The following is a 16,443-nucleotide window of genomic DNA, read 5'->3' as shown; positions in this document are numbered from 1 at the left end:
ACATCAATATCAACTAAAGAAATGTGATTTAGATTTTTGGTGTCGTCCCTCCACGCCCTACTTTCTCCTTGCAGGTGTTGCATATTGCAAACTTGTTATCTTCTGCACACACGCTGAAGAATTCCCAAACAGCTGACATGTTGCAGGTTAATTCACCAGGTTCCTACATGTGGGAGAATAGCGCCGACACGCGCTTCACACCACGAGCGGGTACGCACCACACACGGCGGAAAAGTTGAGAGAAAGGAAAAAGAGACCGTGCTGTGGCGTCCGTGCTGTGGCGTCCGTGTGTGCGTGCGTCCTTGAGAACTGTAACTGGTATAACTTATGTTGTCAGTTAATTGTAGCGTTGACCGGCATGAAATCACCATATATCAGACTGACCTGCCGGTCGCCGGTCATGGCCGAGCACGTGAAAACCGGCCAATTCCAGTCACCGGCCGGTCTATCGGTGCATCTCTAGATCCTGGACTTAATTTTTCTGTACAAACCTTACATACAGTACATCATAGTGTTACATCACAGGGGTATACAAGTGAGATGCCACCGAGGTGATGATGGCTTGTTAATTTCCGTCTACATTTTGCACGTTTTAGTCATTAATCTTTTTATTTTTTATTTTGTCTAACCTTTATTTAAACCAGGTAGGCCGTTGAGAACAGGTTCTCATTTGCAACGGCGACCTGGCCAAGAAAAGCGTGGGCATGCAGGACAACATACAGTTTCACATTCAATGCAATACAAGAATACAGAGTACAATAGGCAACTTAAAGTACAGAATTAAGTGGGCGTTACAAAGCCGGTGCAAAGTGAGGTGTAAGGAAGTCGATGGATATGTGAAAGTGATAAGGTAATAACACGAATAAGTATGAATAGACAGTCAAGTACAAATTGTGTTCTATCTTAAAAAAGACTGACCAAATCCTTAATGACCCTACTCACCCTCTTCACCATAAATTTATGAGAAGCAATAGGTCAACTGGTAGAATTTTACAACAGAGAATTAGAACGGAAAGGTACAATAAATCATTTGTGCCTACAGCGATCAGACTGTATAATGACCAAGCACATCACAGGCACTTTAATTCCGCACTGGCACTTTAACTGGATGGTAGATCTTAATTTTCCTTATTATTTTTAAAATGTTTAGCTACCTGATGATAATTTTATAGTTTTTTTTTTTTTTTCTCTTTTCGTATCGTAAATGTCAGACGTCGGATTGTCTTTGTCTTTTTTGTAGTATTGTTTATTTTTTTGTATTGTTTTTGTTGATTTCTGTCATTGTCATTTCTGTAGTATTATTCTCTTCTTTATACATGCTTATTGGCTTGTCCGTGGTGTCTATATGTTTAGAGAATATGTTGTGACAAGGACGCGTAATGAATGACCACATGAATTTCCCCTTGTGGGATAATAAAGTTTACCTTGACCTTCTAGTTAGTGATGGTATAACGCAATGTGTATGAAAAGACAGTCTATATGAATGCTGAAATGTAGTGAAGACTCAGCTCAATCTGATGCCCTTGTCCAGAGAAATGACACAGCTGTCAGCTCCTAGGTTACAACATGACTGTACCACAAACTAATGGATTCTGTGTACAGTGGTAACCACAGCAAATTCTTTTTCATGCGATACCTGTAACCAGTCCTTTTTAACGTGATAAACAAGAAAACCAAATTCAACACAACTATCTCCTCTTACTTGTCACATATTCTTTTGTTTTGAAATGTCTTAAACAATGAGCACAACCTCACTTTTTTGAGCAACATCTGGAGCTAAAGTGCAACTTAAGTTCAGTGAGATCCAACACTTACCATCTGTATTAACCAGCCACTAATCCAGCTGATGCCTCACCCTGGGTCAGTGCAAATGGCTGCATGATTGCTGGTTGTTATATTTACCGTGTGTTAAGTTGGCCTATTGGACATTTGCAGAGTTTGGGCCAGATTGGAATTGATTAAAGTTAAAATTCTGTTTGTTTTTTTAAAACTAATTTAAGCTGGTTTTATTCACCGATCTCCTGGTTTTCTGTTTTTTCTCCCTGCAGCGGTCAAACAGCTGAAGGAGACTGTAAGTTCTTCAATCCACAAACTGGCCAACTTTGATGGTAAGAGCTCAACTAAACTTCAGGTATAACCTATTTATCAATCATTTCTTTCTGTTGTCGGAGTCCTGGAGTAGGGTTGTGCTGATGGACGATATCATCGTCCATCGTGATGCCACGCGCCCCACCCGGTCAGACACGCTAATCCTAGTCGTGGGCGCTGGATGGGAAATTGACAAGTGCGTCGGTCTTAAACTAGCAAAGACACTTGCGTCGGGCTTTGCGCTGTGCTGCGCAGGGTACAAGATGGGCCCCTTAAGTGGAAGCTTTTTCCCCTCTACCTGCTCTACTCGCTCTACCTGCTAGTAACGTTGGACACAGCGGTCTCGAGCGAGAGAGAAAAAAGTGTTAACGTGGAACGCTATCACACTTTCCTTTCTCCCCTCATTGGACTAAGTTTGTCGACACTGCTGTGTGCGTGCATCAATAAGTAAGTCTGATGTCCTGAAGGTACGGGACGATGTTATACAGGATTTATGAATGTACGTTAGCAACAGCAGGCTAATTCACGAGGGTCATTTCATGTGTGAGCTAATATTGCGCATCTGTTCGTGTGCGCTGCAAGAGTTATGTTTCTGTTCATTGAATGCGTTATTCAGTGCAAATATAACCAAGAATGTAGTTTAATCTCAGTAATGATGGTATATTAGGTTATTACTGTCGCTCTGTTGAAGGCAAACGTCCCACTGTACTGTCGTTACGCAGATCACAGACATCTGATGGACTTTACTGCACCGTAGTTAGCTAAGTGAAAGTAAGTCAAGTTGTAAAAAACTGCCCCTACCAGCCCCCCCGACGACGATATCATCGTCCATCGCCATGTTTTACTGTGAGCATCGTCAACTGCCAATTTAGGGGACATCGCCCAACCCTATCCTGGAGCAGTTCAGTCTGTGGACTAAAACTAGAAATCAGAGAGAAGGTCCGGGAGCTCACCTGGTTTAGCATGCCCATGTACTAAGGCTCAGTCCTTACTGCAGCGGCCCGGGTTCAAGTCTAACCGCTGCAAGTCATTCCCCCTCTCTCTGCCCTTTCCTGTCTTCAGCTGTCCTATCGAATAAAGGCCAAAAATTATCTAGAAAAGAAATCCGAGAGAAAACAAGCTGAATCTGATTAGACCGACGTGAAATCAGTTTCTACATAAACGGTGAATGGGTGACTTTGTGAAGATAGAATATAGTTCTACGTGTTTGTTTGTTTGTTTGTTTGTAGAAGTGATGGATGCCCACCTACAGAACAACCAGACCGCAGAAGACGACATCCTGGCCAGCCCTGATCGACTCAAAGGTACAGGAGTTTTATACATGACACGAGGGGTTAACGGGTAGGGTTGGGTATGGTTTGGTTTTTTTCCGATACCGGTGCTAAAGCAGTACTTTTAAAACGGTGCCGGTGCCTGAACCGATACTTTTTAAGAAAGTTAAAAAAAAAGAAGGGTACTAAACAACAGTCGGCGACATTTAAGAACAACTTGTTTATTACTACGGCCATATGGTCAAAATTAAATGATTTAATAGTAATGTAATAACTATAACTTATAATAAACAATCACTTATTTCACCAGTAAATTGCTGCTGAATGACAAAAACAACCACCAGATGGGAAAAGGGTATTTTACAATAACTTTGAATGCACCGCGAGGCTGTAGGTTACCAGTTTCAGTGAACGCACCGTCTGTGTTTTTCCGACGTCGTCATCTGCTGCGCTGCAGAGCAGACTGTTGAAATACAGTCCCACTTTACACTGTTTAACGTTAGCTGTCAGCATTTTAACCCTGTTTAATCCAGCTGCTAGCTAAAGCTAGGCTAACGTTACCTGCTGTTGAGTGGAGTGGAAAGTCAGGCACCGAAATTTTCGTTCTTATTCGGTCTCGTTACTACCGTTTAGGTCGGAACCGGTGCCCTATTGGCACCGCATTTCGGTACCCAACCCTATTAATGGGACTCCCCACGGTGCAGGTGTACCGTGGAACCTCTTAATGCACAAGTATAAATCCAGCTTTACAGCTGCTGAATATATTCTAATTATAATTGGTTAGAAGCATGTTTTCAGTGTGTGATGTGTTCACAGTAGAACAATGATCAACTGAAGTATGCCAACACTAGGGGTGTTAGAGGCGTTTCATGCTCTACCGACTCAAAATCGATTCATAGAATTCCAAAAATCAATTCATATTTTTTAATTAAAGGTCCCATGACATGGTGCTCTTTGGATGCTTTTATATAGGCCTTAGTGGTCCCTAATACTGTATCTGAAGTCTCTTTATATAGGTCTTAGTGGTCCCCTAATACTGTATCTGAAGTCTCTTTATATAGGTCTTAGTGGTCCCCTAATACTGTATCTGAAGTCTCTTTATATAGGTCTTAGTGGTCCCTAATACTGTATCTGAAGTCTTTTTATATAGACCTTAGTGGTCCCCTAATACTGTATCTGAAGTCTCTTTATATAGACCTTAGTGGTCCCCTAATACTGTATCTGAAGTCTCTTTATATAGGTCTTAGTGGTCCCTAATACTGTATCTGAAGTCTCTTTATATAGGTCTTAGTGGTCCCTAATACTGTATCTGAAGTCTCTTTATATAGGTCTTAGTGGTCCCTAATACTGTATCTGAAGTCTCTTTATATAGGTCTTAGTGGTCCCTAATACTGTATCTGAAGTCTTTTTATATAGACCTTAGTGGTCCCCTAATACTGTATCTGAAGTCTCTTTATATAGACCTTAGTGGTCCCCTAATACTGTATCTGAAGTCTCTTTATATAGGTCTTAGTGGTCCCTAATACTGTATCTGAAGTCTCTTTTATATAGACCTTAGTGGTCCCTAATACTGTATCTGAAGTCTCTTTATATAGACCTTAGTGGTCCCCTAATACTGTATCTGAAGTCTCTTTATATAGACCTTAGTGGTCCCCTAATACTGTATCTGAAGTCTCTTTATATAGACCTTAGTGGTCCCTAATACTGTATCTGAAGTCTCTTTATATAGACCTTAGTGGTCCCCTAATACTGTATCTGAAGTCTCTTTTATATAGACCTTAGTGGTCCCTAATACTGTATCTGAAGTCTCTTTATATAGACCTTAGTGGTCCCTAATAAATAAAAATGTCATCCACGTGAATCGTGTAGATCCGAAGAGTTGTTTTTTTTCCTCATAAAGTGACATTTTCATTTTTTCAATTTCAAATTATTTATTTTATTGTATGTCCACTGCAGTCACATGGGAAAAGTAACTACATTTACATACTGTGAATTGTTTTTTTGAATCGAAAATCGATTTTTGAATCGATTCTTGAGCCTGAGAATCGATATCGAATTGTGAAACTTTCTGAATCGTGCACCCCTAATGCCAACATCATGCTTACAAATCTTATTAGATTTTAGTTTTCAATCTCAGCACAACATTAAGCTCCAAAACATCCCCTAAGAAACTCTGTGGTGGTATAAACGGCATACAGTCAGAAACTTGCCTAGCGTTATATTTTGGTGCCGGTTCTTGTTTAATTCTAGTAATCATATTATTAAATGCTAATGAATAGTCCTCACATGTTGGTCCTGCCTATTAATCCATTTTGAAATGTTTTAGTGTTCAGTGAACACGGGACTGTTATATTGACTTTTACTCTTGAGAATTCACAGGGAGACATCCTGTCCATACTATAGCGACTTCTGACCTTTGACCCCTGTCTTTGCTGTTGTGAGAGATCTGAATTCTGTCCCCTCCTGGCTAACTGTGTGTGTGTGTGTGTGTGTGTGTGTGTCTCTCTCTGTGTGTGTGTGTGTGTCTGTGTCTGTGTGTGTGTGTGTGTGTGTGTGTGTGTGTATGTGTGTCTGTGTCTGTGTGTGTGTGTGTCTGTGTCTCTCTCTCTGTCTGTGTGTGTGTGTCTCTGTGTGTGTGTGTGTGTGTGTGTGTGTGTGTGTGTGTGTGTGTGTGTGTGTGTGTGTCTCTCTCTGTGTGTGTGTGTGTGTGTGTGTGTGTGTGTCTGTCTCTCTGTGTGTGTCTCTCTGTGTGTGTCTGTATGTGTGTGTGTGTGTGTGTGTGTGTGTGTGTGTGTCTCTCTGTGTGTGTGTGTGTGTGTGTGTGTGTGTGTGTGTGTGTGTGTGTGTCTCCCCACAGAGAATCAGATGGATGCCAAAGAGTCCGACATGTCAGACACTCTGAGTCCCAGCAAAGACCGCAGCAGTGACGACACATCAGGTCAGTAACACACACACACACACACACATACACACACACACACACACACACACACACACACACACGAGTCAGGCCGTAACCAGAATTATATTTATGTTGAAGTACGGACGTATATGTATATATATATATATAATCTTTTGTAGAACCAGGCAACCCTGGCTGAAATTAAAAATGCTGTTATGCATCTTTGTTAAAAGAAATATTTGTGTATACACACGTTAGTATCTGGTTGTTTTACCTTTTGGCAATTTAAAGCACTTTTTAAGCTTTTTCAAGTCCTTTTTAAATTTAGGATCAGAAAGAAATATGTTTTTGTTTCAGACGGCAACATGGACGACCAGGAGCTGAATGAACCACAGAACAGAGTAGCTCTGCTCAAAGGTAACCATGGCAGCTTATCTCTGCTTTGTAGTTCTGCTCTGTGCAACCATAAGAGGTTATAACAGTCAGTAATACAGTAAACTGTCCACTAGAGGGAGCTGTTGAGTTGTGTTCAGTGGCTGCACATTATGCTTTTTGGCTTTTCCCCTTTCCTTTATTATGTTATATATCTTTTTTGTGCATGTTATAGGTTTACAAAGTGAAAAAGCCCAAAGTCCACCCCAAAGGGACTTACCATCTCCAACAGAAAACACTGTTCACAAACTGCTCCAAACAGCTCTATTGTAGTCCAGCCTTTACTTCAGAGACAAACGTGGTTACTTTGGAACACACGTTATAATGCTCACCTAGCTGCTAGCATGGCACGCCCTCATACTCTGCTTCTGACTGGCTAGTAGTCCTACCTGGGTACTGTCAGGGCACGCCCTCATACTCTGCTTCTGACTGGCTAGTAGTCCTTACCTAGGTACTGTCAGGGCACGCCCTCATACTCTGCTTCTGACTGGCTAGTTGTCCTTAACTAGCTACTGAGCATGTGATCTTAGAGCTGCAGCAATGTGCAGTACAACAAAAATATGGTGTTTTTTGAAAATTAAACCATGTAAACCTATTCTGGTACAAACTCAAAATATAATTATGAACCTGAAAATGTACAGAATATGAGCACTTTAAGAGGCTTCATTCTAGTCTAATGTTCACTTTATTTATTTGTAGTGTATGACATGGTCATTACATGTGTCAAGAGATTTTTCATTAAAGAAAATAAATAAAAGAATGTTGAATTACTGTGTGTGCATGTGTCTGTGTGTGTGTGTGCGTGTGTGTGTGTGTGCGTGTGTGTGTGTGTGCGTGTGTGTGTGCAGCGGAGTTGCATCGGGCCGGTCTAGAGCCTGAAGACACGGAGCAGGTCATCCACCACCTCCACAGAGAGCTTCTAGACGCCCAGGACTTAGCCAACACTGGCAAGCAGAGATGTCTGGAGCTACAAGGTAACTAACAGTATGAAATAATCCCACTAGATTTCACACACAGATATTTGATTTGATTAGGATCCCCATTAGCTGATGCAGAACATCAGCTACTCATCCTGGGGTCCACCCAAAACATAAAACATTACCACAGATAAGACATTTTCAGACAGAACAGTCATATAATATAAAAATAAGAGCAAATATAAATATACATAGTCCTCTTCATGTACTCTAATAAATATCACAATAAATAGATAATCACAGAATATAGACAAAGTTAATTCTTACAACATCTTTGTTTACATATCAACATCCTATGCATAGACAAAGTACAAAATATGGTTACAGTCTTAGGGCCCTTAGATGGTCCTTTACTTGTTTTTTAAAGCTTGATATATTAGGCCCTTTGCAATCTCTGCTGGAAGTGAGTTCCAAGCAACCATCATGATACAATACTGTACGTTGCATTGATTGTGTTCCGCTCTAGGAACTTTAAAAAGACCTTTAGTGACATGTCTGGTAGGGTATTTATGTGTGTTAGAGCTAAATGTAAGTTGATATTATATGGATGTTATTGGAGTTGTGTCTACATCCTAGCTCCAATCAGGATGCACAAATTCTTTAATTCTTTCTGACGTTGTGAGAACATTTAATTCAAAAATTACTCTCATTGTACGTCATATGACGTACAAGATTAAGATGATGGCCAAATGTGTAGGAAATTGGAAGAATATTTTGGAGGGGCACTGTCTAAGAATCGGGCATCTACAAAATTTTGGTGGTAATTAGTACATTAACTTGCTGTTTTTTTGTTTTTATTAAAATACATGCAGTAATCACCACCTTGTGCCAACATGAGGTGGAAAAAAAGCATACAATGCTATTATCAGTGCATTTATATGTAACAGCGCTGTGTGTGTGTGTGTGTGTGTGTGTGTGTGTGTGTGTATTAGACAGAAATGGTAATTAAATGAAGAAAAAAAAAAAGATGGGTTCATGTAGGATTAGGATATTGGCCAAAACTGGTGTATATTTATACATATATATGAAATATTGGGGGCAATGTTTGCCCCTCTATCACAGTTTTAAGGGGCATTTTGAGATTTAATTTTTTTTGCTTCCCCCCCCCGCTTAATTTTCTCCGCTACGGTCTGTGTCTGTCTGTAGCTCTGCTGGAGGAGGAGAGGAGGAGTAACTCTCGGCAGACTGAAGAGTCGACCAAACAGATCCAGTTCCTGCAGAGTAAGCGCACACACACACACAAGAGATTTTTGGAGACAGATGGTGGAGACTTCATCATGACGAGTCCGATTTCAGATTAAATACTCGCTATAGAATGACAGAAAACGTAACACGTCTTGACAGCTGTTCGATCAGGGCCTCTTCTGTATGTTGTTCTCTTATATGTCAACATCTGGAATGGATCCGGCTTCTCACAAAACTCACGAAGAGGCCTCATTACATCATTCTGGCCTTTTACCTAGATCTCAATATACATTACAGAATATGAAATATGAAATGACATTTGGTTTGATATCACCTATCAACACACATCATGTATTTGTCCCAATCTAGCTCGCTCCCAGCTCACTTCCCTTTGTCTGTGTGTGTGTTTAGCTCAGCTCGGAAAGCTTCAGTCTGACATGGAGGCGCTGAGGGAGCAGAGGGAGAGCACCATCTGCACCACCAGAGAGGAGCTCTACTGTGCCCAGGAGGAGGTTGGGCTCCTATCTTACCCTCTGACTCCTCCCCAGGAACCCCAGGACGAGTAGCTGTGCTTAAGGGCACAGCTATTAGTGATCCTATAACAAACTGAACTAAAACAGACTCCCTTTTACTCCCTTCCATCTCCTCCCAACTCCCCTCTAACATCCTTGTGACTCCTCACAATGCCCCTTTGATTCCTCCCAGCTCCTCCTTACTTCTTACGTCTCCTCATGATTCTCTTTTACTCTTTCTTCCTGTCTCCCACTGTCTCCCACTGTCTCCCACTGTCTCTTCCTGTCTCCTACTGTCTCTTCCTGTCTCCCACTGTCTCTTCCTGTCTCCAACTGTCTCCAACTGTCTCTTCCTGTCTCCTACTGTCTCTTCCTGTCTCTTCCTGTCTCCCACTGTCTCCCACTGTCTCCCACTGTCTCCTACTGTCTCCTACTGTCTCCCACTGTCTCCCACTGTCTCCTACTGTCTCATACTGTCTCTTCCTGTCTCCCACTGTCTCCCACTGTCTCTTCCTGTCTCCTACTGTCTCCCACTGTCTCCCACTGTCTCCTCCTGTCTCCCACTGCCTCCTCCTGTCTCCTACTGTCTCTTCCTGTCTCCTACTGTCTCCTACTGTCTCCTACTGTCTCCCACTGTCTCCCACTGTCTCCTACTGTCTCCCACTGTCTCCCACTGTCTCCCACTGTCTCCCACTGTCTCCTACTGTCTCCTACTGTCTCTTCCTGTCTCCTACTGTCTCCTACTGTTTCCTACTGTCTCTGCCTGTCTCCTACTGTCTCTTCCTGTCTCCTACTGTCTCCTACTGTCTCCTCCTGTCTCCCACTGTCTCCTCGTGTCTCCTACTGTCTCTTCCTGTCTCCCACTGTCTCTTCCTGTCTCCAACTGTCTCCAACTGTCTCTTCCTGTCTCCTACTGTCTCTTCCTGTCTCTTCCTGTCTCTTCCTGTCTCTTCCTGTCTCCCACTGTCTCCCACTGTCTCCCACTGTCTCTTACTGTCTCCCACTGTCTCCTACTGTCTCCTACTGTCTCATACTGTCTCTTCCTGTCTCCTACTGTCTCCCACTGTCTCTTCCTGTCTCCTACTGTCTCCCACTGTCTCCCACTGTCTCCTCCTGTCTCCCACTGCCTCCTCCTGTCTCCTACTGTCTCTTCCTGTCTCCTACTGTCTCTTCCTGTCTCCTACTGTCTCCTACTGTCTCCTACTGTCTCCCACTGTCTCTTACTGTCTCTTACTGTCTCTTACTGTCTCCCACTGTCTCCCACTGTCTCCTACTGTCTCCTACTGTCTCTTCCTGTCTCCTACTGTTTCCTACTGTCTCTGCCTGTCTCCTACTGTCTCTTCCTGTCTCCTACTGTCTCCTCCTGTCTCCCACTGTCTCCTCGTGTCTCCTCGTGTCTCCTACTGTCTCCTACTGTCTCCTACTGTCTCCTACTGTCTCCTACTGTCTCTTACTGTCTCCTACTGTCTCTTACTGTCTCCCACTGTCTCTTACTGTCTCCCACTGTCTCTTACTGTCTCCTACTGTCTCTTACTGTCTCCCACTGTCTCTTACTGTCTCCCACTGTCTCTTACTGTCTCCTACTGTCTCTTACTGTCTCCCACTGTCTCTTACTGTCTCCTACTGTCTCTTACTGTCTCCTACTGTCTCTTACTGTCTCCTACTGTCTTACGGTCTCCTACTGACTCTTCCTCCTGACTCCCATCTCCCAATTATTGTTTTCCCTCAGATTGTTTATAAATCTCGACATTTCCGACCACACTTGAAGGCAGCTTTATTTCATGGAGAAAGAGAGAAAGAAAAGAGACGGAGCGACTGTGCTTTGTTGTTGCAGGAAACAGTCAGCTGTTACACAAACTCCCGGGCAGTTCAGTGCTTGTGTTTAGTGTTTGAAAACGTTCTTGTGGCAGCGATAGAGGCAGTGATGTACGGGACTCCCGCACCGCATCAAAACCGACGGATAAGTCTGATTGCTCCTTACGTGATTGGCCGCTGCAGTGTGACACTGGGTTGAGTTTCTCCAGAAGTTGAATCCGTCTCAACTTTTCGCCGCTGTGTTTTTTCCGCCTAAATAAAGTACCTGTTAGCAGGTACCAGGGACTTTTTATCATAACGGAAAACCAAAAAAGGAGAGTCGAACTGAGTCGAGCAGATACCATGTAGTGGAAAAACGCCATAACTAGAGATGCAACCATTACAACTTTCTAGACCGATTCCGATTTTCTTTGAGTTAGACCAGCTGATACTGATTTTAGCCGATTCCGATTTCATTTTTTCTAACCACTTTACAGCACACACACATATTTATTTTCTATCTTTTCTTTAATAGAACATGTGTTGAACAGATAATGGATCACTATAAAATAGAACTATATAAATTACTCCTGGTGTGGGACATTCACACACATCTAAAGAGCAATGTTAGAACCATTTCCTTCTTTTCACATCAATATCAACTAAAGAAATGTGATTTAGGTTTTTGGTGTCGTCCCTCCACGCCCTACTTTCTCCTTGCAGGTGTTGCATATTGTAAACTTGTTATCTTCTGCACACACGCTGAAGAATTCCCAAACAGCTGACATGTTGCAGGTTAATTCACCAGGTTCCTACATGTGGAGAATAGCACCGACACGAGCTTCACACCACGAGCGGGTACGCGCCACACACGGCGGAAAAGTTGAGAGAAAGGAGAAAGAAACGTGCTGTGGCGTCCGTGCTGTGGCGTCCGTGCTGTGGCGTCCGTGCTGTGGCGTCCGTGCTGTGGCGTCCGTGTGTGCGTGCGTCCTTGAGAACTGTAACTGGTATAACTTATGTTGTCAGTTAATTGGAGCGTTGACCGGCATGAAATCACCATATGTCAGACTGACCTGCCGGTCGCCGGTCATGGCCGAGCACGTGAAAACCGGACAATTCCGGTCACCAGCCGGTCTATCGGTGCATCTCTAGCAATAAGTGAACTCTTCTATTATTTTTCCGACTCCTTCTGGCTCCGTCTGACTCTCCCATCTTCTCTTTAACTCTGCCTGACTCCCTTTTGCTCCCTTGTCTCTCCTACTAACACCACTCTAACTCCTCCTGAAAACTATGACTCCTCCCAACTGCCCTCTTATTCCCGGCACCTTTTTACTCTCGTATTCATCCTATCTGCCCTCTGACTGATCCTGACACCTCTCTGACCCCTTATGAGTCTCTTTTACTTCCGTCTGTCTCCTACGGACTCCCCTCTGACTCTCTTTGACTTCTTCCTGCAAAAACCAGACCCCCTCTTGTATGAACAGACTTTCTGTGTGTCAGTTTACAATAAATTCAAGTTTTATGACATTACTGACAGACTTGTGGTTTGCATTTGTGCGGTCAGATTCTCGTCCTCCGGCACGCCATGGAGGCAGCCACGGCTGAGCGGGAGCGTGAGATCGCCGCCCTGCAGGCCGACCTGGGCAGCGTGCGATCTGACCTGGAGCACTGGAGGGACACGGCGGCCAAGTACGAGGAGGAGATCAGCCGGCTGCAGGAAGCCTTCACACAGCAGCAACACCAGCAGAGCTCCACCAACCAGCTGCAGGGTGAGCAGAGAGTCGAAATGCCAACGATACTGTATTCGTCTTTTGGTTCGCACAGATATTAATTACAACTATACTCCCTCTTCTTCAGCGGAGTGTGTTACGTTGCAGCAGCGGTGTGTGTGTTTGCAGCAGGACTGTGATGGCCTGAGAGGTGAACGGAAAGCTCTTACGGACAAACTGCACCGCCTGGAGACTGAGCTGAGCAGGTACACCCCAGCACGCACATTTTAAATACACGATTTTTCACATTCGTTAACACTTGGGGCCCTATTTTAATGATCTAAGAGCCTGCTGCAGGTGTGTTTAGGGCGTGTCCAAATCCACTTTTGCTAGTTTGACGGCTGATAAAAAGGGTCCGTGTGCCGGGGTCATGGTTCTAAAGGGTTGTACTTAGTGTCTTCATTAATCAGAGGGGTGTTTTGGGCGTAACATGCAATCAACCAATCAGAGATCATCTCCCATTCCCTTTAAAAGCCAGGCGTGTTTGGACCTTCCCATTCCCTATGGGAATTTAACATAGGGGTGTACTGACTTATGCCCCCTGTATTTTAAGGAAGAACATTTATTTATTTACGATACATTATTCATTCACAAAGAAAATTGGTGTCCTTAAAGATTGGATTTTTCCTAATTTTTTTAATTAAGGCATTAAGATGAATTTCCTAAAGATGATTTTTTTATTCCTCTTTTTTAGTCAACTTCAGCATGGGTGTCCTAATTTGTTCACATGACTGTATATGTGTTGGTCAGTCTGTCTGCTTGACAATCCCATTTTGCAGCAATACAATTGAAGTGAGATGAACAAACAGAGAAATGGATCTTTTTAGATAAAAACAGATGATATTAAGTAATTTCAGATATTCTATGGACAGGAAAGGAAATGTAACAGTACATGTACTGTAAAAAGATAAGGACGACATATAAGTGAATGTTGACAAAGTTTCCTTATGGGGACATCATTTGAAATTGGGAAAAAGTTGAAGTTGGAAAAAAAGGTAATGAATTGCAATATATCGCAGAATATTGCAATATGTTTAAAATCGCAATAATATCATATCGTGACATAAGTATCGTGATGCTATCGTATCGTGAGGCCTCTGCTGATTCCCACCCCTAACAATAACTGAATTAAACGTATTGCACTTCAAACTAAAACTCTATATTAGAAAGTGCCCAAACTCGTAACTGAATCTAAAAGGATCGACCCGGGGATTCTGACTCAGGACAGCTGACAGGAAGTCCACAGGTCCTGACAGGTTGAAAGTTTAGATTCAGCGTTAAAAGAGGGACTGAGGACAAGAAGGACTGGAGGAAATGTGGGGTCCAGCTGATTCAGGCAGAACTGGACGAAGAGGGAACGACACATGAGTGACGGCTGACTGAACCAGACCCAACAGTCAGCAGGTGAACCGACTGCAGCTCTGTGCTCTGTCTGTTCTCCACGGAGAGAAAACACCTGCACGGCATGTTCTCATCGAAGCCGAGAGCTCAGCAGGATTTTATCTGAGCTTCAGCTGTGTTTAGATTCAAATAAACTGCAGGTGCCATTGGCAGCACTTCTCATGAATATCTGAAATGCACCACTGTGGTGAAACTGCACACGTCAGCTGCAGCTCGCTGTCCCGTCCCTGTTGAGATTCACAACCTACAACTACCTGCCTACAACATGTGGCTGTGGCTCAGGAGGGAGAGTACACGTAGCTCTGTTGTTTGTAAATGTGGAGTGCTCTCAGTAGCAAGAAAAACAAAACCAATTGGTGCTGCCTACACCGTGTTATCCTCCTGCTAGAGTTAGCACCCAGGAGGCTGAAACAGGGCAGGTTTTAAACATGTTTTAGCCTCGTAACATGTTGGAGATGTCATTACAAGTGCCTCCCCATGTGCAGTGATTCCTTCTGAGTGAACACAGTGAATCTGACTGCAGCAGATGTGACAGAAAGGCATCAAAGTTGTGCTAATTCAGCTCTGTTTAGTTCTGGTGTTGAGACGGCAAGACGAGTGCTTAGGGACCGTCTACAAACTACAACACCGTAAAGAGATACAAAAAGAATATTTTCTAAAATAGGCATATGCTTATTTTTTTAAAGTAAGTGCTGTAGTACAACTAGCAGGAGACAAGTTATAATTGAGGTAAGTTTGGAGACACTACCTTATTTAATCATTACATTAATACATATTTTTGTTGTATCTCTTTACGGTGTTGTAGTTTGTAGACGGTCCCTAAGCACTCGTCTTGCCGTCTCAACACCAGAACTAAACAGAGCTGAATTAGCACAACTTTGATGCATTTCTTTCCGTAGCTGCTAGCTAGCAGTATTGAATAATTGGAGCCCAGACGCAATTTTGTAATTTTCTGAATTTCTGATCCTCTGAATAAAAACAGAAAATTGAAAAAACAGTTTAAAGATCCAATTTTTTTATTTGTCAAGGTGGAAAAAAATTTAAAATTGGATATTTTAACCCATTTTTCTGTTTTTCCAAATGTCCGTTTGTGCTTAGAAAATTGAACTGATGAGCGTTACACGGACCCCCCTAATGTCAGAAGGGTTGATTATATTTTTATGAAATGTAACATTTACCTTTTATAGGTAAAATAGCAGAGGTTGTTTAACGCACAGCAAAGGCCTCCTATTCAATGAGTCAGATGTATCAGGATCCGTCTGATTGTGCTGAGAAAGTGACAGTGATTGATTTAACATCGTACATTTGCTCTCCTGGTAATAAATCAGAGCAGCACAATGCAATGTTGGGGGCAAAAGAACCAGTTTTTAGAAGTTGGGATAAGTACCATATTTTCCGGACTATAAGTCGCTCCGGAGTATAAGTCGCATCAGTCAAAAAATGCATCATGAAGAGGAAAAAAACATATAAGTCGCACTGGACTATAAGTCGCATTTATTTAGAAATTGACTTCACAAAATCCAAGACCAAGAACAGACATTTAATCTGGAAAGGCAAGTTATTCAACTACACAACAGCACACAGAACAAGGGGCTGAATACGGTAGGTGTCCGGTATGTTAACGTAACACATTAACAGTTATTCAGATACACAGTAGCACACAGAACAACTACCAGGTCGTGGAGACGTAACTGCAGCGTTGACGAGCCTCTCCCGGCAGCACGTTGTTCAAGCACCCATCTGTGGACTCGTTCCTCCAGCTCTGGCCATCTTGCTTTCAGCCCGCGATTAGCCGATTAGTTTTCTTTGTTTCCTTCATTGCAGTAAGAGTCACCTTTTCCCCAGTCCCTCACAAATTTCTCTCTCACTCCAAACTTTCTTTGTGCTGCTCTGCAGTTTGTAATCTGCAGAATAGGATTTTCTTTTCTCTCTCAGTTGTCTTTAGGAGCAGCATATAGTTGTCACAAGCCTAGAGCGCCCTCTCGCGGCTTTAGACGGTAATGTTTTCAGTATGAATTAACATTTAAAAACATGTTAAATTATATAAATTTTGATATATAAGTCGCACCTGACTATAAGTCGCAGGACCAGCCAAACTATGAAAACAAGTGC

General features: G+C 42.8%; 1 protein-coding gene across 11 annotated transcripts in view; it reads left to right on the top strand.

Annotated features, from left to right (window-relative positions):
* Positions 1–16,443, top strand: part of slmapa (sarcolemma associated protein a) — a 108,440-nt gene that overhangs the window by 77,162 nt on the left and 14,835 nt on the right. For 10 of the 11 annotated variants that reach the window (XM_036001820.1, XM_036001822.1, XM_036001824.1 and 7 more), the window contains 9 exons: positions 2,049–2,108; positions 3,318–3,392; positions 6,217–6,297; positions 6,619–6,678; positions 7,542–7,667; positions 8,817–8,891; positions 9,267–9,367; positions 12,726–12,930; positions 13,019–13,136. In XM_036001820.1, coding sequence (XP_035857713.1) covers positions 2,049–2,108; positions 3,318–3,392; positions 6,217–6,297; positions 6,619–6,678; positions 7,542–7,667; positions 8,817–8,891; positions 9,267–9,367; positions 12,726–12,930; positions 13,019–13,136 — 901 coding nt within the window. The remainder of the gene's footprint in view (positions 1–2,048; positions 2,109–3,317; positions 3,393–6,216; positions 6,298–6,618; positions 6,679–7,541; positions 7,668–8,816; positions 8,892–9,266; positions 9,368–12,725; positions 12,931–13,018; positions 13,137–16,443) is intronic. The other variant, XM_036001823.1, reaches the window with a different exon arrangement.

This window comes from Sander lucioperca, chromosome 6 (assembly GCF_008315115.2).
Source record: "Sander lucioperca isolate FBNREF2018 chromosome 6, SLUC_FBN_1.2, whole genome shotgun sequence".
In the NCBI taxonomy this organism is placed as follows: domain Eukaryota; kingdom Metazoa; phylum Chordata; class Actinopteri; order Perciformes; family Percidae; genus Sander; species Sander lucioperca.
This window is presented reverse-complemented; position numbering and strand designations above follow the sequence as displayed.